General features: G+C 41.4%; 1 protein-coding gene across 4 annotated transcripts in view; it reads right to left on the reverse strand.

The window, feature by feature from the left end:
• Positions 1–337: 337 nt before the first annotated feature.
• The window catches only part of TET1 (tet methylcytosine dioxygenase 1), an 80,091-nt gene continuing 52,429 nt past the window's right edge, over positions 338–27,999 (reverse strand). For 3 of the 4 annotated variants that reach the window (XM_075109361.1, XM_075109362.1, XM_075109360.1), the window contains 6 exons: positions 21,233–21,441; positions 20,130–20,280; positions 16,563–16,652; positions 15,956–16,093; positions 7,351–7,690; positions 338–2,597 (listed from right to left, as the gene is read on the reverse strand). In XM_075109361.1, coding sequence (XP_074965462.1) covers positions 1,456–2,597; positions 7,351–7,690; positions 15,956–16,093; positions 16,563–16,652; positions 20,130–20,280; positions 21,233–21,441 — 2,070 coding nt within the window. In that variant the 3' untranslated portion in view covers positions 338–1,455. Of the gene's footprint in view, positions 2,598–7,350; positions 7,691–11,109; positions 13,164–15,955; positions 16,094–16,562; positions 16,653–20,129; positions 20,281–21,232; positions 21,442–27,999 lie in introns of those variants that run through there. The other variant, XM_075109363.1, reaches the window with a different exon arrangement.

A 27,999-nucleotide genomic window follows, 5' to 3' on the forward strand; every position in this document is an offset into this window, starting at 1 on the left:
GAAAGAAGAGTGGGATGCTACAGTATTTAAAAGCAGCGGAGTGTCTGTTTTCCTCCGGTTTAGCAAATACTCATCATTTCATGATATGTCACTTTTTCAACAAAAACGGAGAACATGAAATTTCATGTGTTTGGAAGGAACAATACAACCCTTTCTCTACATGAAATGTGGAAATCACTTTAAAAAATTACAAAATATTTTTGTAAAAAAAAAAAGAACTTAGAAAGCTGGTGAATATTACAGGTGGGTTATTCTTAATGAAAAATTTGCTGTTAAATATTAGAAATTTCATACTTTTCCAACGCTTCCTTTGTATTTTCCCCAATTTTTTTTTTTTCCCAGAATAGAGTAAGGCAACTCTAGGGGGTATTTTTTTTTCCCAAAACAATCCTACCCCTGAGGCATTAGGAACATTTGGTTGTCATGTTAACTTAAAATGCTCCAAACAGATGAGACCTATGCACTTATTGCTCAAAGAAATAATAACAAATGCTGCCTTTAAAAAACCCAAATATTCAGAACTCCCAATAGCAACACACATATTGACAAGACATCTCCTAATTTCATGTTTGTACACTCTCTTTAAAAATAATAAAATGTTTCTTTTATAACTGTTTATATGCAACATAAAATCTTCAATGAAAAAGGGCAAGTCTAAAAACAATCACATATGCTATTAAGCATACATACTGCAGCTGTAACAATATGGAACTCTACACAGCAAGAATAAAATGATTTCTTCTGTAGAGTATGCACAAACCTTAGACAATATGATCCTTATACTATACTATTTCAAGTTAATTTTAAAAATAGAAAGTGCTTTTAAAATATATATTTACAGCTTAAAAACAACTTCCAGCCATCATTACCAATAACTTCATTTCATACATAATGACAAATCTAGAGAAAAAAATTCATTGGCTTCCTAAAAGATTTAATCTGTAATTTGGACTATATAGCAATGGTTGGAAGTTGTTAAAGCAATGGCACCATGAAGTAATAATTCAGCTTATTTATTTTTAACTGTTTGATGTGGTTAAGCACCAAGAGCTGTGTAGAGCTATTACTGTATAACTTGATTTAACACCATAAAATGTGATCCTGTTAAAATCCCTATAAATGATTTTTGTAGTAAACAGACTTGATTTAAGCACCAAAATATAAATTCCTAAAGGTAATAAACTGAATGATTCAATCAAGGTTAATAACCTAAACAAAATCTTTTTTAGAATGTATTAAAACTATACAACTTTTTTTTTTTTTTGCTTAAAATGTGCTTGAGCACCACCAAATGTTAAAGTCACAGTTTAAGAAGAAATCCCCCCCTTTTTTTTACCTCAGCCTTAAAATGGTTGAGATGAGCAAATAGTAAACGCCACAAGACTTGTTCTTTAACAGCACCTTAAAGAAACACTGTGTAACACTGCACCAAGAGGAGGCATTTGATACTAAAACCTATGCCCAATGGTTGTAAGGCCCTGCAACTCGTGTAAGGGCATAAGAAGATACTGTTATTACGTTATCCTTAGTTACTGTTAATGCTCTGCGTGATGGGATTTGGTTGAACTCATTGTCTTCGTAAAAAATATCTCTGTTTTCACTTGTTTGCTTTGTTTTCCTGCTGCTGGAGTTTAGTTCAGTATTCTCCGTTCCTAATCTTTCCGCTTCTTTTTCTTTTTCTTTTGCTCTCTCAGCCATCTTCGCTTCCCACATGGCTAAACCATGTTTTGGCTCATTTAAATTTTTGTGTTGGTAGAAAACTAAAGAAATTCTCGTGGGATGATTGCGGTTGGGTTTTTTAATAGGTGTGGTAGCATGGAGTTCACGTCTTGCACATTCAATTAAGATAGAACCGTGAGAAGGTGCCACAGCAACGCCACCGATGTCATCATCCAAAAAATTGTGTTCGCTGTCTGACCACAGTTCCTCAGCCTTTTCTTCAGCATCAGTCGGTTGTCCCAGTGCACTGTTTTGCTTTCCATCAACACAGTCAAAACCACACATCTGTTCTCGATGGGAGCTGCCCTTTTCCATTGGGCATCCATGGGAACAGTCAGCCTCGTTTCCCACTGCATCCTTTGCCGGAGAGCTTTGCGGTACTGACAAATCACAAGAGCTGATCATCTGTGAAGAAGGAGAATTGTCTAACTGAAGCTGACAATTCTGTTTGTCTGGCTGATGTTCAAGTATAGTGGGCAGGGGGTCTTTGTGGGCTGGGGGGCCTGGAGCAGTGACCTCTGGAAGAATCGGTGGCACACCATTCATCTTCTCATTCAGCAAAATTCCAGTATAATCTTTGACCGACACATCAAAGTTCTTACAGTTAACATAAGGTGTCACGTGAGGTTGCTTACTACTGCATTCAAAATACCCGTAGGGAACTGAAAAATCTTGTTGAATATTAGTCACTGCTGTTATGCCAGGCTTATGTGCTAACGATGAATAAGGATGTAAACTATCCACCTTAAAAGGGGAGGAAGCTGTATACGGCTTCAATAAGGAGCAATTTTTAGTAGTGTTTGAAGTATGTTTCATGGCATAGAGGTGATCAGAAGTCTCCGTTTTTATTCCAGGTTTTAAAGCATCTGTTTTGTTCCCTATAAAAAACGCACACCAAAGTGTAAGTACTTTTCCTTGCTTAGTTAATAAAATATACCTCTTATAGCACACTTAAATTTTCACACTTGCTTTCTAATATGGAAGATACACACGATGACTACAAATTTTTTCAAAACGGTTATTTTCAGCTTTTTAGGAACATCTCTATGACTGTAAGTACATACACAATAAACCTGCTGAATTAACACCTTAACCTTTTCAGTCAGACTGTCAGTATATAAAATATAGGCATTTCACAGTGGGATGAATAAAGTAAATGGATAAAATGAAATAACCACTCAGTCCTGACTCACACAGCCCAGTTCCACACAAGCGCTTCCCAGCAGCTGACTGCTGGCCTTCAGCACTGCCCAGGCTAGCAGGAAGCACTATGTGAAAGTTTGTACATAACTGATGAAATTTAGTCTGTCTAAAATTAAGCCTGCGAGACAATCAAAGTTCTTGGCTGCCTTAACCCCGTATTACGATTGAAGGAAAAAGTGTGTTCAGAGATCTTGTCCATCGCAGCAAAAAAGTTACTGAATTACAGCTGTTTGTGCATTAGCAAGTAACTACTGAGAAATTTTCTTTAAAAAAAAGCACCTGTCAACATACTCCAGGTAAATCCATCCTTACAAAGCTGCATCATGTGATTTGGCTGTCTTCCACCTAACTGCCACACATGAACTATTTCAGATCTTTGTGGAGACATACTTTGCCAATTGATGTCAGCTCCCTCATCAGCTTCTAGTCACGGCACCCTGCAGTTGTGCTTGCTTGTGGAACAGTCTCCTCAAATGACTCATTCTCCTCATGGATAAGTTCAATCCAGAGTCCACTGGAGCAATGGGAAAGAATTCCATCGATTTTGACGGGCTTTGCAGCATGCCCTGAAACTGCCTTACACGTGTTTTGCTGGCAAACTGGCACCCCACAGAGAGCTCTCACATACTCTCATAAAAGATGGTCTCTCTCAGTGTTTCTTTTTTGTTCCATAAATGCACAGAATGTTTAATTGCTTTACCAAATACAGAACTGGTCTTTCTTCTATTCTGTCTTCTAGTAATTTATAAATAGTGATGAATTAAAAACATTCTTTCAATAGGAATGCAAAAAAGGCAAAGTGGGATAAATTGTGGACACAATAATGTGTCCAGTATGCAAATACTGAGTTGTGGAGGGACATAAGGAAACCACATTAACTCATTGAAAACCTTTTCTATGAAATCAAGCTCAAAGCACTTCACTTAAGAACACCCCCCCACACCAAGGCCTTCCTCCAAAAGATTTGATCCCAGCATTTGAGAATTGCACTTTCCATCATCTCTGAAGAGAGACCTATGTTCTCTGAAAATAAGTTTTAACAACCCACAGCACTCTCAACACAGACGTGGCTCCAGCAGATTCCCCACCTCTTGCCAGAGGCTCCTTCCTCTTCGGGGCAAAGCAGCAGAGATTAAGAGAAGTTAATTCAAATATATGGGTAGCCGGAAATCAGTAATGGTTCAGGCAAGGCAGCACTGCCCCCCAGGAACACCTCCTGTTCAGTGTGGTGTGCCTCCACTGGGGGCTGCTGGCTGAAGTGCTATTCAGCTGTGGCCCGCTGAGAAACTGTCTCTGTGTTGGTGGTTCATCCCCTGATCTATCCAATATGGGCCAAGAAACATTGCTAGTATTTATGGAGACAAGAGCAACCATTCCAACTGTAAAGTTTATTTATCCAGAATAACGTTGCTAAATGACAGGTCTATATAAGGAAGGATGTAAGGCCTTTACTGCACTGAAGTTTTCATAACAATTTAGGATTTAAAAGACACTCAGCATTTGCACAAATGTAAAAATTAACAGTTGTGCTGCTTGCTGTTGGCAAAAGGTGCACGACAAGTGCACCCTATTTCATACGCAGACTTTCTACAAAGGACTTGGCACAGTTGAGATTCAAACGAAGTCATCACATACGCACGCTCTACCAAGCCAACTTAATCTGTCTTCAGCGCTCAGAAGGTCCCCCTTGCCACCATCTTTGCTGCCAGGTAAAGACAGTAAAGAGGACACAAGAGTCCTCTCTTAGCCCTTTTCAATTTCCAGTTCTCCCTGTGGTGAAGACACGCAGATTGGAGGAGTCTCTCAAGCTCTCCAGTTCGGGAATACTGCAATGGCTTTGAAGCGATGGTTGGGTCTCTTTCAAAAGAACACACTACACCTAGGAAACAGGCAAGGTGGCACAGCCAGCCTTGTGACTCTTCGTGATCCTCCCGGGCTGCTCCAGAGCGGCAGCCTCACACAGCCGAACAGATGACTGACAGCATATACCATGGTTATCTCATCTCATTTAACTGCACGTTTTCTGTATTCTTTTTAATATTTAAAAAGCCAAAAGAGTATTCTAAACTCTTGTCCTCATTAGTACATTGAGTATTATACCACTCTTAATATGAGGGGATCCCGATTTAAGTAATAAATTGGTTCTTCTAGTTTCCCATCAGGAGTGACTACTGGATAGTACATCTTCAACTCCTCTGGCTCAGAGGCCCTTTGATTTTGTTTTTGCATTAAGCCTAACAGTCTCAGCTAGACCAAAATTTTCCATTGCACGGGACTAAAATGATACCTGCTGCTGGCAGAATGGGAAGAACCAATCAATGACTGATCCCCTGTAACCACAAAAAACCTGTCTGTACAATACTGTGGTATTCAAAATCCATGATTTGCAGAACTTTGCACTTGACTACGGGTTAGGGGCAGAGCAGCAGTGGTGTGCTGTGGTCTTGACCCAGCCATTGTGCTGCATGACCAGAGTAAACACGTACACTACGTACATAAATTTACCTCATGCGGAGCACACCACCTCACCCTTTGCAAACCTGAACTTCCTCTGCCACTGCTGCCCAGTTAGCGAAGCCTCTCTGAAATTATTCGTGTGGCCAAGTGCAGTGATACGTACCATCGGCAGGTTTGGGCATTACAGCCCTGACATCTATTTTGAGGGATTCTGCTATCAGAACTTCCATGACAAAACCTGCAAAAGCTTCTATTCACATTCTTATTTTTCCATCTTTGAACAGTCTTCTCACTCATCAAAGTATTTCTTCCTCACTCTGTGACTTTTATCAGCAGCCCTTTAAATTACTTTTCCAAAATACTGAAGTCCAAAGGAATTATGTAAGTTGGCTTGTTTACACAGTTATTTTATTATTTTTGCATGTTCAGGGAAAAAGAGTTCTGTGTTCCCAGAGCACATGGCAAAACTCTGCATATTGTACCGTTTGATAAAGGCGTGGTTTTCAGATACCGAAGCCATGCCTGTTTAACTACAATGCCATGTACAGGTAGGCGGTTCATAACTATTTCAGTGTTTCAAAACAATGTTCCAGTGAGATCAGACAATTTCAGAATTCCTTCCCAAACCAGAGCCCTCTGATGCTTCCAGGACTTCCAGTCCACACTGACCGAGCACGATGGAAGTTATTAAACATTGCTTTGGAGTTATTGTTGGATGTCATCCTCAGCTGGAGGAGTCATTTTAAATTTGTTTCAAACCCTGGACTGTCTCTCCCAAACTTGCATGTAAATTAACCAAATGTCTAATTTCCTAGGGGTGTCAGTAATACTGCTTTTCTTGTTCTTATTCCATCTTGCTATATGTAAAGTTTATTGGTTGCCCTGACTCCTCTGCTGAGACTAAGCAGGGTGCTGAGCACAAGTTACAAAAATGTGTCAAATGGACTTTTTCTTTTTTTAAATTTTATACCCACCCCCTCAAATGCAGATGTTCTTCTAAATACATTTAACTATTACTCCTCCCCTTAAATCTAATACATATATCTAGATGTCTCTCATGAAATAAACCACAAAATTATAGCAGGATGTTAGATTTCCCCTTCTTCTTCCTAAAAGGTAGATAGGCTATGCTTTAATTCCTTTTATTTATTCCCGCCCTCCCCCCTCTAACCACAGGTTCTAAGCCCACGGCTTCTTCCACCTCTTCCTTCTTTAGTACTCGCCATTACTGCCAAGTCCCAAAGAACAGCTCTACCCTCTGATGCACTGCTCCAGAAGCTGACCCCAGGTGCAAGAGCAGAAGTCAAAAGTGCCTTCACACACCTCAGTCAAGCCACAGTTCTCTGTTGCACCGATGCATATTGTAGCCGCAGACTGGCCACAGTCATCTAGTAACAGAACCAACCTGGCATGCCTTCTTCCTGGCTGCCAAGGGGTTCCACCTCTCCAGCCCTTGCTAATAACATTGCAAGGAACAATTTGAGCAGCACTGTCTTATTTGGTTAAACTTGGGGTTCTTTTGCAAACCTCTTGCTTTGCAGTGGTATCCATGCCATCGATAGGAAATCATCGTCGGCTCACATTGTGAGAAAGCCACTGTCTCTCATATGCAGTGGATAACACTGTTCTTGTACTTTCAAATGACAGGCATTCATGTCTGTTATTTAGATAAATGCTCCTACAGCAGTATTTCAAGATGATCCTACTGCCATTATTTATTAGAGTAAGGGAACTTGGAAATACTTCACTGGTGCTAACACACCACTACAAACTTATTTTGGGGCAATCACCTGGGCTTTTTTCCTGTCAGGAGAGAATATTGACTACAATGACTTGCTCATTAGCCCCTAAAATGCAGAACATACAAGTACTTTACAAAACTGAGTAGTACGGATCTTTCCTTCCCCTCCGAGGGGTAGGAGGCAACGCAGTATCGGAAGAGACTGGCAGAATTTAATTAGCACCACTCACCTAAACAATGGAAAGTGTTGCCGAGATTTTCTGGGGCTTCAGTTTTCAGCTTTACTGGTGTTGCATATTTTTTATCTGTTATTGGCTGCTTTTCAGTCAGGGTCCTCCTTGTGTCTGGTTTCTTTTTCTTTGTAGCTCTCAGAGGCTCCGCTAACATTCGTACTTCTCTGGGAAAAGCTGTGAGCACCTGTATGGCTCCGGCTTTTATCTTCGCTTCCAGTCCTTCTTCAGTGCCAAACTCATCTGTTTGTGAAATTTTGTAAAGAGGTAACACATGGAGCTGTTCATCACTGGGAATGACCCCCACTCTCCGGTTATCTTCCTTCGTTAGTGTACAGACCTGACAAGAAGAGAAACATTTACAAATACAACCACATACATAAAATACAAAGGTGTTTTAAATATTTAAGCAGTTGTCCTAGAGTTCATTGTTTTCTCACATTTGATGGCCTCAATGCTATGGGTCTTTCAGATGGAAACATCTGACATATTTTGCTGGATTTATGATGCAGAAAAATTATTGGTACTTGAAGAAACAGGCCCAGGCACATGTCCTGGACAGGAAAAATGACACTTTGGCTCAACTTACAATGCCCACAAATACATGCCAACCATGTTAAATAATCCAAGCTGTAAATATACTGTGAATTCCTAAGCATTCTGGGGTGGGTTATGGTGGTTTGTTGTTGTTGGGTTTTTTTTTTTGTTTTTAATACATATTTGATGTTCAGATTCATTTTTAAGGACTTAAAAACATCTGAGAAAAGAAAATATTATTTTTGGATTGAGCAAGAAGTTTCTGTGACATGGAACTGGTCTTGTGTTTTTGTTTTGGCTGGCAAATAAAAACCCCCAAACAGTTACTCATACTGTTCCATATTTTTAGCGAATCTCAGCTCTAACTCCCTCCCTTTCTCTTTGTACAGTCTTAACACCCCTCCCCAACCCTGCCTGCCTGCTGTAGCAAAGCCACGAGACCCAGCAAACGTTTGGTTTCTCTCAGGCCACTGACCTACTTTCTCTCATTGAATTACATGTTGTGAGGTACTGGAGCCGAGAGGAGAATGCTGGTTAGACCCCGTTTGATAAGGGCATGTCAAAAACATGGATAAATATTCGAACTTATTGCCAGTTTTTGTACTGTGATTTTTCCAAATCGCTGCTGAACCTTCACAGTACTTATATTCTTCAGCATTTCTAGAGTTCTGGCCATTATTAATATTGACCCCTTCACCTTTAAAGAAGCACTGAACCCAGCAGTATGCTTGCTGGTTTCATCCTGTGCTTTCCGAGGGATGGAGGCAGTTTTACACGTATGAGCACGTGCACAAATAGTCACGCCATTTACAGTTTTATGGATGACATTCAGGAGAGAGTACTTTTTTTCGCTACATTACTAGAAAGCCATGCATTGATATCATGGCTTAGTTACGCCACTATTTCACAGGGAGTTACTAACTGCACACACGCAGGAACCTGAGCGCCGTTCAAGGATGCGCTGATACTCCCTAAATGGAAACGTTATCATTCCATCATTGCGTAGGCTGCACGTGATGCCTACCGTCAACAGTTAATCCAATTTCCCAGAATCTCGACACCAAGCTTAAGATTCCAGGGGAGAAGAATAATATTATTCGGGGAGTGGAGGGGAAACCAAACATTTTTTATTTTATAGCACAGCTTTCACATAAAGGCATCACACAATTATTTCCAGAATAATAAAATTACAGAATCACAAACTAAAAATCCTAAATCAATAAGGTGGTGGTTAGGGCTTTATAAATAGCTATATGCAAAGCTTGACAGTTGCAGAGCAGCAAAAGGAGAAAATTTCAGGGGCACAGACAAAGGAGAAGAGCTTTTCAGGTGGTATTTTGAAAGGACCGAGAGAAGGGCTCTTAAGAAGGCAAAGTGAAGGGGCAATTAGAAGCTGATGAATAGCATTTACTGATGCGCTTGCTCCATGCGTACTTACCTCTACTGGGCAGCCTTTGGACTACGAGGAAGATTTAGAAAAAACAACAAGTTGTTCCATGAGCAGCGAATGACGCCTGGTTCCCTACAGACTTCTCCGTCCCCGCGCTCCCACTCAACCCACCCCAGCACCATTATCCCTGCTCCCACCTCCACCAGACGCCGGCTGGCAGAAGCAGGGCCCGGCTGGAGCTCGGTGCCTCCCAGCTGCCGGGCAGCAGGTGCCCGCAGAACAAGCTGGGGCCACAGCTACCAGGACCTTGCCGCCTCCTCAGCGGTGAAGCTAACCTGCACCTGTCCCTCCCGCTCCGCAATGAAATTTCACAACTAGGAGCAAGAGGTTAACAGTCTCCAAAGACAATTAAGTTTCTACAAAGTTCAGTGAAATCTGGCTGAAATTTGACCACAGATTCCAAGTTATTCAGGAAGGGTGAAAGAGGGCAGGACATACAGAGAGCACAATTACATGTGACTCACGTTCTCAGAAAGCCCAGCACATCCTCCCCTTCTAAATCAAAAACAAAAGCAGTAATAAAATAAGCACGGAGGGGCCTAGCTCCCACTTGCTTTTTAAAATACTCTGTCTGACCTGTGTCTGGACCTATGCACTAGCCTGAAAACTGTCCAGGCCTTGAAGGTTCAATCCCCAATATTGCTTACTTTGGAAACTGAGACCCTCATCCGATTTACGGTTCCAAATTTTCATGCATTTCACCAGACACTTTCATGGAAAACTGATCCTGCACATTTCTTCAATTTATTCTTTTCCATAAAAATATTTACTCTTAAAAAGGTACTAATCATCTTTCAACTGACTTACAATTAGGCAAAGGCAGGTTAGCTCTATGTTTTCACAACGCTTGGCCCAGGGGAGAGTGTACAAGCAGAGACAAAAATCAGAGCTCATATTGGTTGAAGGAAAACCTATTTTAAACAAAACTGAGTATTTGTCACTATCACAAAGCCAACACCTCTTTAGAACAAGAAAGCTGAAGAACTGTTTTGAGGAACTAGGGAAGGTGAGGGCTGAAGCGTATCACTTTGGCGTAGAACTACGCCAAAGGTATCGTCAACTCCAGCACACACACTAGATTAAATACTGAGTTAGAATACATAAAATTAGGAAGGTAACGTATATTAAAGATTCTGTTAAAAACCGGTACACCTACAGCCTAAATAGCATGACACTAAAATTTAATATATGTAAAATTTCAAGGTCAGTGTCCCCCATAGTATATTTTAATATAAAAAGGAAGGGACACAATGGCAAGTGGATAACTACAGAGTTGGTGTTATGGGGAAACCAGCTGTAAGTAAAGGCCCTAGCGATAAGCCAGCACTTTACAGCTGAAGTAGAGTAATCCACCAAATGAGGAACATCCGTTTCAAAAGCCAGTCTACTATTAAAATCTGTGCAAAATATTCCGTTAATAAACTTAGAGAAGCTATTGCTGAGAAGTTAAAAGCCACATTTTTCATTGGTGCTGGTACTGTGCTGAAAGTGGACAAAAATTAAACCCAAACATGAGAAAATCATGGACTCTGCTGAAGCTCGTTTACACAGCAAAGCTGCATATTCTGCTACTCTAAATATTTTTTCCAGAACGCACAGCTAAATCTTCCAGGGTGCTCAAAAGCCAAAGAAAGTATCGGCCAAGTGGTTTGTTTAGGTTTCCAGTGTGCTTGGTGATAAAAAACATTATCTATTCTGGGTTTACTGATGTCATGGTAAATCTACATATTTGTAAAACTTCTATTTTCTTTTTTTTTTTTTTTTTTAAATTTAAAATGCACTCATGAACTCAATGTAATTCCCTCCGCAGATCTCCAAAGAAACATCTGCATCCACACAGCTCCCAGCGCATTATTCTGGGACTCTTTGATCTGCCTTCGTCCTCCTGAACTTCACATGTAGAAACGATGTGGTCTTTTTCCACTATGTTGTAAGAACAGATGTTTTAAATTCAAGTTTCCGCAAGGCAGTCAAACAGCCTTTCTAAACTTGAAAGACAGAACCGAGTTTCCTATACTCGTCTTCCCTCTGCAGCAGTGGGTGCCGTCTGGGGCTCCGAGGTGCTGCTGCATCATCGCCATTTACCATCACAAATATGAACAATGTCGTTTTAACTTTACAGCTGAGACAAACGGCATCGTTTTGCTGGCCTGTTACACCCTCAGTAAGCGTGCGTAAGTCTGAGCACCAGAGAAGGGGACCCCAAATGTATTTTCCTTTTGACCACCATATACACATGTAAGAAGTGTCAGACAGCACTTCTGTACCGTGTGCTGTGACACGGGCACAGCGCACAAACCGCTCTCTGGGAGCGCCCAGGTTAGTAGAGTGAACTAATATTTTTCCATTTTCACAATATAAACAACAGTAACAAAAATCCTTCCTTTACAGCCCTGTGGAGTTTATATTTTCCGTTTGTTATAATTTGAACTGCCAATTTTGGCATCTGGTACGTCTGCAGCTCGCAAAGCGAGCTGTGGACGTGGCCCGGAGTGTAGCCTAACCACTGAGAGACATTCTGTCGTTTATTGCAAAGGCCTGCACCTACACGCAATGACTTGATGAGCTGTAGCTACAGAAATACAGGAAGGTATTGAAGAGCAGAGGATTTTTTTTTTTAAAATAAATCAGGAAGAGTTTGTTGATGGACTGCTGATTGACACGACTTAGTTCTGCTGCCAATAATAAATTTTATATTGTAGCTGCCCTTGGAGCACAGATTTATCTCCCTCCCCTTCTTCCACAGTGCCTGCTACAGACTGTGTGGCACCAATGATTACACATAATTGCAGCTGGTCTCTCCTTCCTCAACCCCAGCAGAAAGGCCAACGTGCCCCAGAGGATGAGAAACACCCAGACAAATGCCACAGAGCTAGCGAAGTCTTCATTAAACCATTGTTCCAGTCCCTGTAAAACCCCATACGTCGGTGATTTAAATGGATTCATGCAGGTATGAAGAATGTGATTCTTTGCAGCTAATCTAGTAATGAAACAAAAATATTTCACAGACTCCATTAATAACTATAAAGCTTTTATTTGCATGCTGCTCATTTACAGTCTAGCCTCGTATCCACAAGGAACACTCCACCCTAGTGCTGCACTTGTAACGTACATCAGTGGCCCTCAGGAGAATGTTAAAAGATGACAAAAGAGCCTGAGTAAAAATGGATGGTATATTTATTGACTTAAAGGTTCTTAAAAATTCCAATTCATAGGCAGAAATTACTTTTGCTTCCTTCAGATAAACACGTTAGCTGACACCTCTGTAGTGCTTTCATTTTACTACAGAGCAAAGAGGGAATATTCATTTTTATTTTTAGCTTTTCTACCAAAAAGCAGCTCTGCTAAATTCAGGATGTGATTTTGCTAGCCAGGACAGATGTTCAGCAAATCCAGCCTCCCACAGCAATCCTCAGTTTCTGTAAGTCAAGATGTGCTATGCTATCTTGTATCTACAGAAGACAGTTCCAAGACTTTTCTCCCCCAACTGCTAGCAAAAGTGACAGCCTCATTTATTTTCAGAGTCACGTACAAATAATGCAGCTGATCATCAAAACATGTATACCCAGAGAAATAGAGGAGTGCTTTTCTGAAATTCTGGCAGAGTCAGAGCAAGGAAGTTGTTATTGGCAGCTCACTGGATAATATATTCTTCTAAGCATGCAATAAACTAACTCCATGCTTATCATTAAACTCATTTAAGTGCTTTGCTGAACTTATGTCTGCATCTGGTTTAAATAACTGAAATAGATTCTGTTTTTCCTGTACTTCCGGCACACCGTGCAGCATTCCTTTCGTATTTGTGGTAAAAGTGATTCACCAACAACTGCAGGGAGAAAATGAAAAGGTGTCACTGATGCCACAAGTAGCGGTGATCGAGCCGGCAGCATTCGCAAATACCACCCTACGAGGTTTTTATTTTAACCTTTTTAGTCCAGAGGAACTTCAGGTTTTACAAATTAAGATTTTTTTGAGTCAGAATAAGAAGGAAGGGAAGAAATCTTACCAACACTAACGAGGTGCAAGGTGACAAGTACACCTTGTACAGACTCGAAACTGTTTGGTGTGACTACCATTTTTAAAAAAAATCACAAACAAAATACAAGAGCAAAACAGTAAATAAAGTTATGGATGTTTGAGGTTTCTAAGGCAGTGCAAATAATTCGCATTCTGTTTATTACCATATTATCAGAGAACAATCATCTACATGAAAGCTGTCACCTGGGTTAGATGTATTACTTACACACAGTACATTTTACAGACAAAATATGTCATAGTTCAGATGTAAATGACTCCAGCATCATTATTACCAGTGATCCGTAAGAAATCATAGCGTATTTTAAACTAGGTAGGTAGCAAAGCAGCTCCTGGAACTAGATGGGAATGCAGGAGGTGACCAGACAGATGCTAGAATCACACAGAGTAATTTACGTTTGTGTTATCATCACTAGTTTTCCTATTTTATTAGTAGATTTGGTTGTAAGATAAAATTAACCACCCTAATTCTGATCATCAAACCGATCTAGACAAAAGAAGCCCAGCACGTCCCATCACCCCGTTTGCAAAACAAGAACATTCTTTGCTTTAGGCTTCCAACACATACCTCAGTAGACTAACAGACAGCAAACCCTGCATGTCCTGTGAATCACACCCACACCTTCTCACCCTGAAGGCTGTACAGAGATCATCAGGTACCTCTGAACTATAACCCACCTTCCAAATGCCCCAATTCAAGTATACAGATTGAGTGTTAATACTTGCAACTACTTCCTATTTCTACATAGCCCTTTGGTTCAAGTATATTAAAGAGATACCAAATCTAAATAAATAAACCATCAGATATGATGATTTGATAATGTTCTGCAAGACTCAAGATTTGGCAGAACTTGAGAGAAATAATTTTAAGTTCTGGCCTACATAAAGAGATACTTTACACAGGCCATAATTTGTCGTGCTGCTTAGATTTGGAATTACTTGCAAACACACCACCTACAACCCACAGAAAGAAAATATCAACGCTAGCAAGCACAAGCTGACACTGAAATAACATCAGATGATTACAGATAAATACATGCCCTGAGAACTAATCACCAATAAATGCCTCAAGAAAGGGCTAATTGTCCCTCCAGGCACTTCTGGCCACAAGTTACCACTTTTCTGAGATCCAATAGGACAGAATGAGCAGACGACTCAGTTTTCATTTCATTTTGCCTTTAAGTTAAGAGACAATGTAGCACTTAACAGAATCTTATAATTTTTGGAATGCCTAAATTAAATTTCATTAAACACTGCACCATGCAATTTGTCAAAGGAAGTCTCATTTTCAGATTTGGCTTCTTTAAGAGGTTTGAATTCCTATGTTTCACAAGCTCTGAAGTGACTGTACTTACACGAGCTTACTCACAGCATCTCACTGATATTTTGCAAAGTACACTTCCAGCATTTTATAAAATATTTGCATGTAAGTGGCATTCAGTGCTAGGAAAATATTAATCTGTTCTGGACCAGCGCTCCTGGTGAATTCCAAGACCTGCTTCCATACGCTAAAGCAGCGGACGTTTGCCCAACATACAACCACACAATTAGTATTAAGCAATTGTTCCAGTCATTTCATTGCCATTACGTACAAATGCTAAGTGTAAGTATATGTGTAAGTGCAACGTTTTGTTCAATCACAGCAACATAATAATTGCATTTTCATTTCCAAATTGAAAAAAAAGACTATGTCTAAGCGGGCAGAGATTTTAGATGGATTTTTTCCAGATATGCATGCTTTGATAGTGAAATTATTCCCGAATGCTGCCTCTGCTGATGTACAAGAAGTCACCCTGGCTATTTAGAGCATGACAGCGCTCTAACTACTGAACACCCCAGATGGTCAGTTTTGTTTTACCTTTTCTCTTTTGAGATTGTCTTTCTTCACAACTATGGTCTCAAGTTCTAAAAGATCACTTAACTGAGTAATTCCCAACTGATGTTCTCACCGGCAATCCAACAAGGTATTTGGTACAATGACCACATCTGAAAAACCACACCTGTGGGTTTTCCTTTCCTACTGAGAGCTAAAGATCGTGGTAATCACCTGACTCCACCATGTGCACCATGATATCACACCCTCTACTTTCTGGCTAGTAACTATACTACCAGGAAGCCTGGTAAGTGCACAGTGCAAGAAAAAGTGGGTTTGATGAGAATTGAGCCTGGGGGACGTAAATTCACGATGAGTTTGTTTTAGCTCTTCCTCTACAGAAGTTTGTACAGCTCCTCAGTCACAATTATTTGCCTTTCAACATCAAACCTCTGCTGCAAAGAGCTTATCTGTCCTATGGCCAGTTCTCTCCAGAGGGCCTGGGTCTCCTAACAGTTAAGGTATTTTGTAGCAAGAATCACTCCCACACCTTTCTTGATCTGTTCTGTAAGAAGCTGAACTTGTGTCCTCTGTCAACCAGTAATAAATAGATGCAAATAACACGGGAATTTATAAATAGGAACATGCGGTTAATTTCATAATACCTCCAAAAACTTCATGCACATGTACCCACCAAATCAAGCAGCATTTTAAAACACACAGTAATCACAACAGCGAACAGTACAAATGAGAAAATCCTATGTACATACCACGGTGCTTCCATTGTGCATGTTATGTGTGTCCTTATGGGCATGGGCACAGAAATCTATGCAAGCTGTTACACCAGAGAAAGGCCTACCGTCCTTGGAGCCAAGCCGACAGTCTGGGCCCATGTGTTCATTTTCCACCTAAAAGTAAAATAAACTACAGGTACTTGGGACTGAAAGTGAGCAACTTGGAACCCCGCGAACCACAGCTGCGCTTGTGACCAAATAAACGCAGCCAGTAAGACTGATCACAAAGCATATATTTTCCTTTGAAACATGCAACTCTTGGGAGTGGATGTCAACGAGATCACCAGCTCAGACAGAGCCAAATGTCTTTAAATAATACAAACGTTTTATTTACAGTACTATCTGTAAGCCTTTTACATCCACACAGCATCAGGGCAAAACTCAGCCACCAGCTGAAATAAGAAAGGTGCAGGATTTCAGAACTAACCAAATAAAGCAAGCAGCGTAAGGAAGCAAGGGGATTCACCACATCTGCAAGGTCTGCGGCCTCTACCCAGGAACATACTTCGGGGTTTCACCTGGGTTTTAAACTACGCTGCCTGTTCAGAGCTACAGCTACACTAGCTGAATGTCACAGACCTACCTGGTTCTGGAAAGCTTCAGGAGCAAGCTTTTTATAAACTGGAGCCACATCAGTAGCTAAAGTTTGCAAATTATTTTCAAGAAGTTCCTCCTGCAGAGAAAGGCACTGGTTAGAGCGCTGTAATTTGCTTTAAAAGAATCTAATCCTGTTTAGAGATGCCTGACAAGTCAGACACTGTCTTATATTCTATTAATCTGACTTCTTTCTACCGCCCTTTGTTACCAACCACAAATAAGGCTACTTTTGCATGACAAACACCAAAATTGTTACATATAAGTCAGCCAAGTAACAATGGAGGATTTCTGCATGATTTCCCCCTTCCGAAACATAGGCAGTCAAGGAATGAGGTACGTTCCACCCAAAATAGAGAAGCAGCATCTAGGAGATTATACCTAGCATGTGGAAATTATACCACATGCTGCGTGGAGACAGAAACCCAGGTCTTCTTTCAGATTTTTGCTTATAAGGCCTCTACTTATGTTGCCACAGCCCTGCTGAAAGAATCCCAGGCTTCTGCCTTCTTTTTCTTTTCATCATGAGAGTAACTTCAGGGAAGAGGTGTGTTTCTAATGTTGCAACAGAACTCTTATCAGGAATATTGGATAAATATTTTGTTCTTTTGAGGTGCAAAACTCAGGACTTTATGGAATATCTAGTAGATTAGGAAGTAATATTCTTTCCCTGGAATAAGCCTTATAAACACGGAACTAGCTAGGTGGGCTTCTCTGGCAGCGTAACATTTAAGCTCTATTTATAGATGCAATCCCTAAATCCTTTTCCTAAATTTCTGCTTTTCCAGGAAAATCACCAACCACCTAGGGAAGAAAAGGGTGGTGACATACTCCCTACTTTGTTTTCCTCCAAGGGCCAGGCTTTGAGACAACTGCAGCTTCAGTACTGCATACTGTATAGCGGCAAAAAATAACAGCTTATTTTGTTTTGTTAAAAAACACACAACCCCAAACCAACCAAACCCCATTGCACTTATCACCATATACTGCAAACACCAATGGAAATGAACATATAAGGGTACTTTCACATTTTCCAATGTGATGTTATATTACAAAGCGATACTGTATTTTTAACTCATACTGTAGCCAGTTTATCAAACATTGATTGCTACAAGTTTTTCTGAACTGCACTGAAGGTAACGCGTCCTTAATTATCTATCCTATGTACTATTCTTACCTAGGTATATTATCCCCTTAACCTCATCTCACTCCATCCAGTGCCTCAAATGATCCAAATCTTTCTGGACTTCGAACTATCTTCTTAATTTGCTATACCTCCTAGCTTTATGTCATCTGCAAAATCATCAATATCCAATATTTAGCTAAAAGAAGTGTCTGCTAGAAAAAGTAATGACAAAACCAAATGAAGAGAAAAATTATTTACCAACAATATCACTTCTTTGAGATGCACTGACCAGCTGCCCGCACACTGCAATTGCCCAAGCACCACCGCTGCCTATGGCCGGAGGCTTTTTGCACAGCAGTAGGCTACGCGGGCACACGCTTTCCTCGCGGGCACACTCAGTTATGGACTACCCGTGTGCTGTGCAACCCTCATCCCCTCTCAGCTGCAGAAGAGACTTTAAAACAACTTCCACGGACAAGGAGAAATAAGGGAATGTGCTTTTAGTACACACATCCAGAAAATGTCTTGGGCAAGTAATCTTCTCTTTTAGGCAACTGCTTTTACACTGTGGTGGAAGGCATTGTCCCCCCAAAATCGACAGGTTACATGTCAAGTGAACAGGCAATGCCAGACAGCTCTCATGAGTGGGGCATCATTTCTAGATGCTGCTGTGCTTGACCGAGTGTCCGACTGGAGCTCAGGACAGCCATTTCACAGGCTGGGAGGAAGTGATGCCACCAGAGCTTGCAGTCTCACAGAGCATATTCTGATCAGACTGATCTATTTGAGCGCGCTCATAAAAGATCTGGCACAGCCTAGTAATTCATTAGGCAGTACATGTGGAAGCTGCCACCTTTGTTGATCCCCCAGCCGTTATTAAAAACATCAGAAGCCTACAGAGAAAACACACACAAGGAAAATGCTCCATGCACAGCATTACACAGTGGGAGAACCTAAAAACACAGGATTGCAGAGAACAGAAAAGGACAAAGGAAAAGGAACAGGATTCCTAAAATGAAAGGATGTCCCATAAAGAAATTTTTCTATAAACTGAAAATTTATAGAACAAATTTCCTCTTGAGACAAGCAGGGCTATTTTCAGATTGTACTGCCTTAGTCACACATCCAGTGGCGAGAAGGGCAGAAGGGCTGGGTGCGCTCTACTCTGCCGCGGCAGAAGTTCTCCACTTTAAGCACCAATGAAGTTAGTGAATGCCCACAAGGCAAGTGGACAGCACAACTCAGAGGAGACTGAGGGTTTTGCATTCACACACAGATGCATAAAAGATGCTTCGTTAACTCCTTAAGGAAAAAGTTAGGACCCGGAAGGAATATTTAGCTCCAATCAATCAACTGACATCTCTCTCTTCCAAAAAACAATGGATGTTTCACATTGTGTGTATGTACCCATGTGCGCACTCCACATTAAAAAAAAAAAGCAAGAACACTGCTGCTCCTGTCTGGACTTCAACCAGCCAGGACTTTTCTGTAGCTGGCAGCCGTGGAGTTCAGGAGCAAAGGAAGACTACCAGCAAGGTAACCCAACGGGAGAACGAGGTAACTGGCTGCCCTACAGGACGTGTCTCAAAGCACGCCAGATGTGCTAGTAAAGACGTGATATATTTATCTAGGAGTTCCGCAGGGAAGTGGGGTTAGAGACACCTACAGTCAGAACATAAGGCACTTTTGAGTTACCCTGAGGAATATATGTTCATCAGGCAGTGGTTATCAGTTTACAACACCTTTATTCCTCTTCATGGAAGTATTTCCAAGGTTAAAAAAAAATTGGTTGGGTTGTTTGAGAGGTTCGTTACCTCACATAATCCATCACCGTATTTCCTGTGCTATCTCAGCTTTATGGCATCACTAACACCCGTAAGCAGCAATTGCAGTATCATTTCACTGCATCATATTCTAGTGCATTCATTCCCCCAAGAGTGTTTAAAAAACATGCTGCCCACAGAAAACCCAGTTTATTCTAGGTGGCAGACAGAAGACCAGGTTGCCAGCTGGTCAGACAGCAGTGTGAAAGCAGTGCAATCCAAGGTACACAATTTTCTATGGCAGGTAAAAGGACTGACTCTCAGAGGTGCAGCCTTGGTGCTTAGAAAAACCTTTAGCTGTATTTTAGTTAAGAAAGAATTAATGTTTCATACAGAGTTACACAGTGGAGCTAATATGCATACAGAAAAACATTTAAGGATAATGTTAGGGTACTTAAATACACAGTAAACAACACTGACTTTTCATATAGTGGAAAAATAAATACTACAGCTACAAAACATTTAGTTGGGTGCCTGTGTGATAAGCTATACACATATCTGTGAGACAGAAGTGGTGGATACCTGTAGATTTCATTTCTAGTTCTGAAAATAATTTGAGTAAGTATTTGGAGGAAAACAAAACAATTAAAAAAAAAACCAAACTTACTTGTTTAGGGTCATCAGTGAGAAGCCTGAATTTCCTGGGGTTTTTGCTTCTGGCAAACTTACAGCCATTGAAATACATACTCCATGAACAGCCAAATGAGAATGATGCTCCGCAAGTTTCTGGATCAAGTCCTTGACATGCACAGGTACGACTATGAAAGGAAATAAGATACAGCAAGTGGTCAGCTGACAAGGCAGCTTTTTTTTTTTTTGAGGTGAATGCTATTTCTTTGATAATACACAGCATAACAACACAAGAATTTATAAAACACATGGTTTAAACAGGCATTTTCTGTTTAGGAAATAATTATATGTAGAGGACTGACTTCCGCATAAAGACAGTCTCGAGTCCCAAAGTCCCACTTCTAGGAAATACAAAACAATCAGTTACAGCTATATAAATATACCTGTGCTGCTTGATTTTGAGTTTTCCAACTGCATGAAATTTTTATCCAAGAAAATACCACTCCTACTAAAGGTTACCCCTAAATCCAATAATTATTTTGTTACGTGTGGCAATACCATTAGCTCCAAACTGATCCAACTTCCTGAAGTGGAACAACCCTACTTAGCCTGACCCTTGAAGATGAGCACTAGATTCAGGTCACTGTACAGCTATCGCAGTCTGCTTGAATGCAGGCTACACAAAAATGAGCACAAAGGCAGAACTCCTACAGGGCCTCAGTCACAATATATGATCCAGTCAATGAAACTAAATTCCTCTCATAGACACAGAGAGAGGAAGATCCTAATTTTGAGTGTGTGTTCAATCTCTCATTTATTTAAAAAGGTCACATATGACCTCCTTCGCAGCTCTTTAGCAGGGCTGTGTGTGCAAAGGGCACACCGAATGCCCCGGGCAGCGTGCGCAAAGCCAGGAGAGCAGCTCACTGCCACCCTTCCCCCTGGCTGTAGCATGTACAACTATCACTTAGAACCTGGTCTCTAGGAAAAGCCAGGAACTAAGTTGTATACTGAAATGACACCTAGTGGTTTGTCATTTTAAATGAGCTTTTGTACTTTTATTTTATTGAATTCTCAAGTTATTTATTGCAGAACATTCAAAAGGCAATACAACAATCATTTACTATTAAACTAACTTACTCTTCATTTAACGCACATCTACGGCTGGTGGGACAGCCATATTTTCTGAGACTCTGCGTCAGTTCTTTGTACAACGTATCAGCCAGGAGATGGGGGATCCCTTCCCAGGCCAGGATGAGAATCACGATGACGGCAGTTTGACAGTGGTGTCCTGCACGCTGACGTACCAAGCACAGCAACTTTTCCTCATCACTACTTCTTCGTATCACCTGGAAGAATAGTTTTGTTTATTCTTTGATCAGCGCAGGAAATGCATAATGCGTTAGTCTTGTCCAGGACATGTAAAGCCTGCGAGAGCAAGAAATACTGCTGCCCACAGAGCGTCCATCAGCAAGCAGGACTGCAACAGCATCACACGCTGATGCCTGGTGTAGAACATGATTTTGCATTGCCTTTTTACCTGTAGAAGAAGTCACAGTACATTTTACAGGAGGAGGAATGTTTTAGGTGTTCTACACAAACAATAAAGACGATGCACTAAGAGGAAAATAACCACTAGAAGGAAATAATACTCCTGAGACAACAGATCCACTGAGAACCTAGCAGTTACCTTGAATATAATACAGAAAACACTGCCAAAACCCAGAACGCAGGTACATAACAGCACATCACAAAAGCCTGCAGGTGTTAGGATAGTTACCTCAGTACACAGAACGGTTCCCACCTTGCAAAGTAAAACAAGAAAATAAACTGTGTTCTTAGTGAAGGACGCAATGAGATTTGTCAAAACATATCCCTAGATGACCTACATTAAAGTTCTTAGCAGAGTGCTGAAGTTTTTTACTAAACTGTATAATACGCAATGCAATTTCTGTCAACCTTATCCATAAAACACAAAATGGAACAGTACAATACACTACTGAACTAAAAAACAAGCCAACAACCAAAAAATCTACCGTCCTACTCCCTCATAGTTCGGTTTTTGTCATGATCCAGAACAGAGCTGCATTGCAAGGTAACAACAAAAAAAAGAAAGGCATTAAAGCTAAGTAATACAAGAACATAACCTTTAAAAATATGTTTATCTATTCCTCAAACGTGTTTTAGCCAGCGCAGCCTGTTTGAGGCCTCCAAAGGTATCAAGGCCTCAGTGTTAAGCTTCAAGCCTATTAGGCCTGGACCTCTCAGGCACAGGAGGCTAACCCCTCTCTTCCTCAGCTGTCGTACACAGGATGGGGACCAGCAAGTCCCTCTTCCTTACTCTGTGCTGACAGCGAGCGCTTAGGTCGCAGATACTCTCCACCAGCTCCGTAGCAGCACGCTTGCTCAGGGAGCAGTCGGTCACCCTGGCTCTCCACCCAACTCCCCCTCTCCATAAGCAGAGCTCCCATAGACATGCCACTAGTCACGGACCATAGAAGTGGGAAGGCAATGGAGTTTCACTTACTCTTTGAATACCTCCAAATATCTGAGTTTTCAGGCAGATTCCCTATTGGACCAGCGTCAAAGCTTAGTTGTTGCCAGACGGGCAGCTGCCATTTGTACGTGACCCCTAGCCCGATCAGCTGTGAATATCTAAATTTTATGAACTCATTAAGAGTGGGGACCAAAGTATGCTCGCAATTAATTTGCAAATGAAAAGGTTTCCAACAGATAAACAGTTTCAGAGGGAATCTGAGCAGGCTTAGCAGGAAGAAGCAAGCTTAAAGCTAACTTGTGGTAAGAGAGAAAGTACCTCCCTTCTAAAGTCAATCATACAGTCTTACAATAATCAGCCTTAAACTTAAGAAAAAAAGCAAACGCATCTGAGATACCATTGCTCAAAAGGAGCCTTGGTTGTGACTGACCAACCAGTACAGTATTTTTTCAATAAATAAAGAAAAATAATGCAACTCATTTACATTTGAGTGAGGTTTACAGAAAATCTATTATGGCTGATATACAATACAGCTTATTCGTGTCAGTGAGTTTTACATTCCTGAGGCAGCACAGTTGCTTCAAGTTAAAAGGAGAAGAATTTAATTTTGTTACTCAGCATGAAGGGTGATGCTTTTACTCTTCTTTTTTTTTGTTTCTAGACTTTGCAACTTCAATAAAGAAAACTGGTACCTCTTAGTTTCTCAAGACAACATCAGGTTGCCCTTTTTCAGTTCTCATAGTTCTAAACTGGAAATACACAGTCCAGCAAAAGTGACAAATGGACAGAAGGAAATGTATAGTTTCCTCTAAACTAACAACCCACTTCCCCGGAGTTAAACATAGCTGGGATTTGCTTCATTACGCATGCAGTCTTACTGAACCCAAAAAGATTTTACAATCCATCATCTTTCAGGCCACAAAGGCAGCTAATGGAATTACTAGTTGTCTGAATCGAATTCCTGTGGCTCTTAAGAGGTTACATGGTATGCTCACCTGACTGCTACAGCTGGAAGGCTCCCGCCCTTTTATTACCAGATATAAGGCACTTTCTTCACCTGACTGTTACAGTCTTAGAAGAGCACAACTTGCACTGAAGCAAACACAGTTCCTTCAGGCCTGCAGCCAGGGATAGTGCAGACAGAGCTGGAGCCATGTTGCTTTTCCCATATAAACTGATGATGCCCATTCACATGCTATGGCTGACATTCTTGTAGATTCATTTAGGTTGGAAAAGACCTTTACGATCATCGAGTGCAACCACTAATCTAACACTGCCAACTCCACCACTAAACCATGTCCCTGAGCACCACATATACACGTCTTTTAAATGTCCCCAGGAATGGTGACTCAACCCCTTCCCTGGGCAGCCTGTTCCAATCCCTGACAACCCTTTCGATGAAGAAACTTTTGCTCATATCCAATCTAAACCTCCCCTGATGCACCTTGAGGCCATTTCCTCTTGCCCTATCATTAATAACTTGGGAGAAGAGACCAACCCACCCCTCACTCCAGCCCCTCTCAGGCAGCTGCAGAGCGCGAGAAGGGCTCCCCTCAGCCCCCTCTTCTCCAGGCTAAACCCCCCCAGCCCCCTCAGCCGCCCCCCAGCACACTTGTGCTCCAGACCCTGCCCCAGCCCTGCTGCCCTTCTCTGGACACGCTCCAGCCCCTCAAGGCCCTTCTTGTCCCCAGGGGCCCAATCCTGAGCCCAGCATTCGAGGTGGGGCCTCCCCAGGGCCGAGCACAGGGGCCCCATCCCTGCCTGGCTCCTGCTGGCCACACCAGGGCTGACACAAGCCCGGGGGCTGGTGGCCTCCTTGGCCACCTGGGCACTGCTGGCTCATGCCCAGCCGGCTGTCAGCCAGCACCCCCAGGGCCTTCTCCGCCGGGCACTTCCCAGCCCCTCTGCCCCAGGCCTGGGGCGTTGCCTGGGGTTGGCGTGACCCAAGGGCAGGACCCGGCCCTCGGTCTCAAAGCAGTAATAACCTTCTGTAATAATAATAAAGGCACAGCAATACCACACTCAGTATACAGAAAAGCACATTTGAGCAGGACAACTGAAAACTATGGAATAAATCCAGCCAACAGAAACACCACGTCATTCTTGATGATTTAACAGGTTTTTTTTCTACCAAGGGAAACTGCCACTGCAGTTGTTGACTTCTTAGTCACATTAACCCTGATGTAACGCCATTCATTTCCAACTTGTCATTTGTTTTCCAGTGCCTGACTACATCAAATAGATTTTTGAACTCTACAATAAGTTATATGTATATTGTATTATAAGTATCTATATTAAGCAAAAGTAAAGCTGACAGTATTTGCTTTTGTTACTAAACTTGTGGTTATCTGAGGAACTGGTACAATCCAAAACACACGACTACGAGCTGTACACTCTTATGAAGACTTTGCCTGATGTGCTTACAGATCAGATTCCTTACTATTTTTCTAAGTAATGGACGTAGTAAGGCTTTAGTTGATCGATCATTTCTTCAGTTATTCTTTAGCTGTCTCCAGTTTATTTCTTTATTTCTATTCCAGTTTCTGCAGCTTGAAATTACTGTGGATGGTTCCAAGATCTTTTCACCTTTAAACCATGCAGTGTTTTAACCAACTGCCCCACCCCGTCCCCAGCCTTTTATTTTATGGAAACATCACACTTGTTAAATTCATACAGCAGTAACATCATCTTAATTATGCCATTATGAGAGTAGCATATATAAAATCTCAGCCTACACTTTAGTTAACTTCATTCTTTTCTTTTCAGCATGCATTTGACAGTGTCCTCCTCAGTAAGGCAAATGGAATCAGTATACTGTCAGCCACAGAGAATACAATAATGCCATTTATTAACCAAGTCTTCATGCAATAATTTAAAATGATTATTTATTTGCTACTGAAAGTTTGCAAATGTAATTCCCAGTGTACTTATTGTTTACCTATGAAACACTGAGATGCTGAATATTAAGTTAAATACGCAAACGGAGCAAGTCACTGAATGTTTCCTCAGTATGAACAATGCACAAATCAGCTGGCAAATCTCGTGTTCAAAAGCTGATTGTACTACTGATTTCTGTGATGTAGTTAATAACAGTGATAAAGTAAATAATTTAATACTCCAGTTTGTTTAATTCTGGTCCCTAATGCACTTAAAAGGAATGAGAAAAGAAACATTTGTTAAGTGGTGGAACTTTAAAGCTAGCTTTTTAAAATGGAGGAACAGAAACTTTTCCCCTGCAATTACTTTTCCACACAAAATAACCACACCTTCTTAGTGACTCACATAGAAAAATAATCAAGAAAACAGACTTGTAACAAGTTTGTCAAGTATTATGTAACACTTAAATGTCATATGGTCATCTTTTTGCAGGTGCACAGGGCTAGATTATCCCTGAACTCACTTTAGCAAGCAGTAACTGCCATCAATTCTAAGCATCCATCGTAAGATTCCCACATCAACAATGAATAATTTGTTTCAGCTGCAACGCAGCACTTCTGGAAAGCGAAGGACCCAACAACTCCCCCACAATGCTTGGCCCATACCTATTGGCACAGTTCTGCACCCACAACAACCAGGCATGAAGTTACATGCTACCCACTCCCTCACCTGTTTGCTACCATAACCATGCCTAGGACAAAAGGAAAAACTGGAATGGGACACACCTCCTTCCAAACAGCTTTCTTATGCACATACCCATTTGGACACACAATATCACATGCTGATTTGGGCAGGATGCTCATTTATTTTGGTCATTTTTCAAAGCCAAGTTTTGTACATCCCTCCTGTGCTGTAGTTGGGCACGCACCGCTGCCACTTTCTGTACCACGCCTGCTGTGTGCTACTGTGGCCATCCACGTCTCCTTGTTTATGTGTACATCTAGAAGACGACAGCAATCAAGCCCAGATAGTCTCAAATGGCAGAATCTGAGAATATGAGCAAGTCTTCAAGGTGCACCACAGCCAGCTAGGACAGAAACACAACCAACAGCTATTATGGCAATGTATCACAGCTACACCTCTCTTTCTACAAGCCACAGAGATAGGTTACCCAATTTTGTTAAAGCCTGAGCCAAAAGCTAGAGTCTATTTATTGAAGAGGTGCCATATACAGCAGAATTTGCTCCAGCAATTTAGCAACAAGTTATGGGATAAACAAGAGGAAAAGTTAGTTTTTCAGTCCCTCACATACAAGGAGAGCAAAGAGACAGAAAGGAATGCTGAGAATTAAAGAACTGTAGAATACAAGGAGCAGGACAAGGTCAGACAAGTGGACTGTCCGGCCTTATCCTTATTGTGACAGTGACTACGAGGAGCTGCCTAGGGATGAGTAAGGCAGGCACCTGGATGCAGAGATGCTTCTCAACAACTGCCAGGCACCTTCCAGCCATCTGCTGGCAGCTCAGGGGACATGCTCTCTCCCAGCTTTTGAAGGATTTTTGCCTTCTGTGCATTTATCCATTCACTTCTAAATCTATACAGCATTTTACCATCAACTACATCCCTGCGCAAAGCTTAAACCCAGACTATGTGAAAGAAAAAACATTACCTTTGTGCTGAGCTCACCCCCTGCTAGTGCCCTCTAGTTTTGATACAGGATGAGACTGAGTAATAGGTCGCTATTCAGCTCTCCACGCCAAAGACTTTAGAGACCCCTGCTTTCTCCTCTTCCCTCTCTGCCAGGCTGATGAGTCTGTACCTCTACCTGTCCTTCCCAGTTCTGCTGCACTTTGAGTTGGGGGACCAGAACTGCAGGCAGTATTGAAGACTGGGGGGCAGCGTGCTTTCTCACAGACATAGATATGTTTCATGCTGTCTTTATTCCTCCCCAGTAATTCTCACCCATTTCTTTTGCTGTTTTCATCACTATTGAACACTGAAGCTGATGTCTAATGAACTATTAGCCCAAGCAGTAACACTCAACCTAGCGTCCCATCACCATGTATATGAAACCACAACACACCACTTTTTTGTAACTTTGTATTTATCAAGTGAGTTTTATCTATCATTTTAGTGGCCATTCTTTCTGGATCACAAGTCCTTCCTGTTCTTCATGGTAGCTGTCCCTCCTCTTCATTATCCTGAACAACTTTGCACCATCAGCAGTTTGTCACCTCAGTGTCTCCCACTTCTTTCAAATCATTTCTGAATGTACTGAACAGCATCAATAAAGTTATGCTATCAATAAAACCTGCTTCAGCTGTCCAAATGCTTGAATTCTACTTACTTGAATTATTTCTTTTAGATCGTTGAAGCAACTGTCTCAAACCTTGGCAGGAGCTCTAGAACAAGGAATAAGTACACTGTGAATAAAAACTACTTGATGTCCTTAAACATAAGCCAGTCTATCTAAATTAGCACGTACATGACTTATGTAAGTAGCTAAGAGTCAGACTGCAGAAGCTTAGCATGC

Source organism: Phalacrocorax aristotelis, chromosome 14 (assembly GCF_949628215.1).
Source record: "Phalacrocorax aristotelis chromosome 14, bGulAri2.1, whole genome shotgun sequence".
Lineage (NCBI taxonomy): Eukaryota > Metazoa > Chordata > Aves > Suliformes > Phalacrocoracidae > Phalacrocorax > Phalacrocorax aristotelis.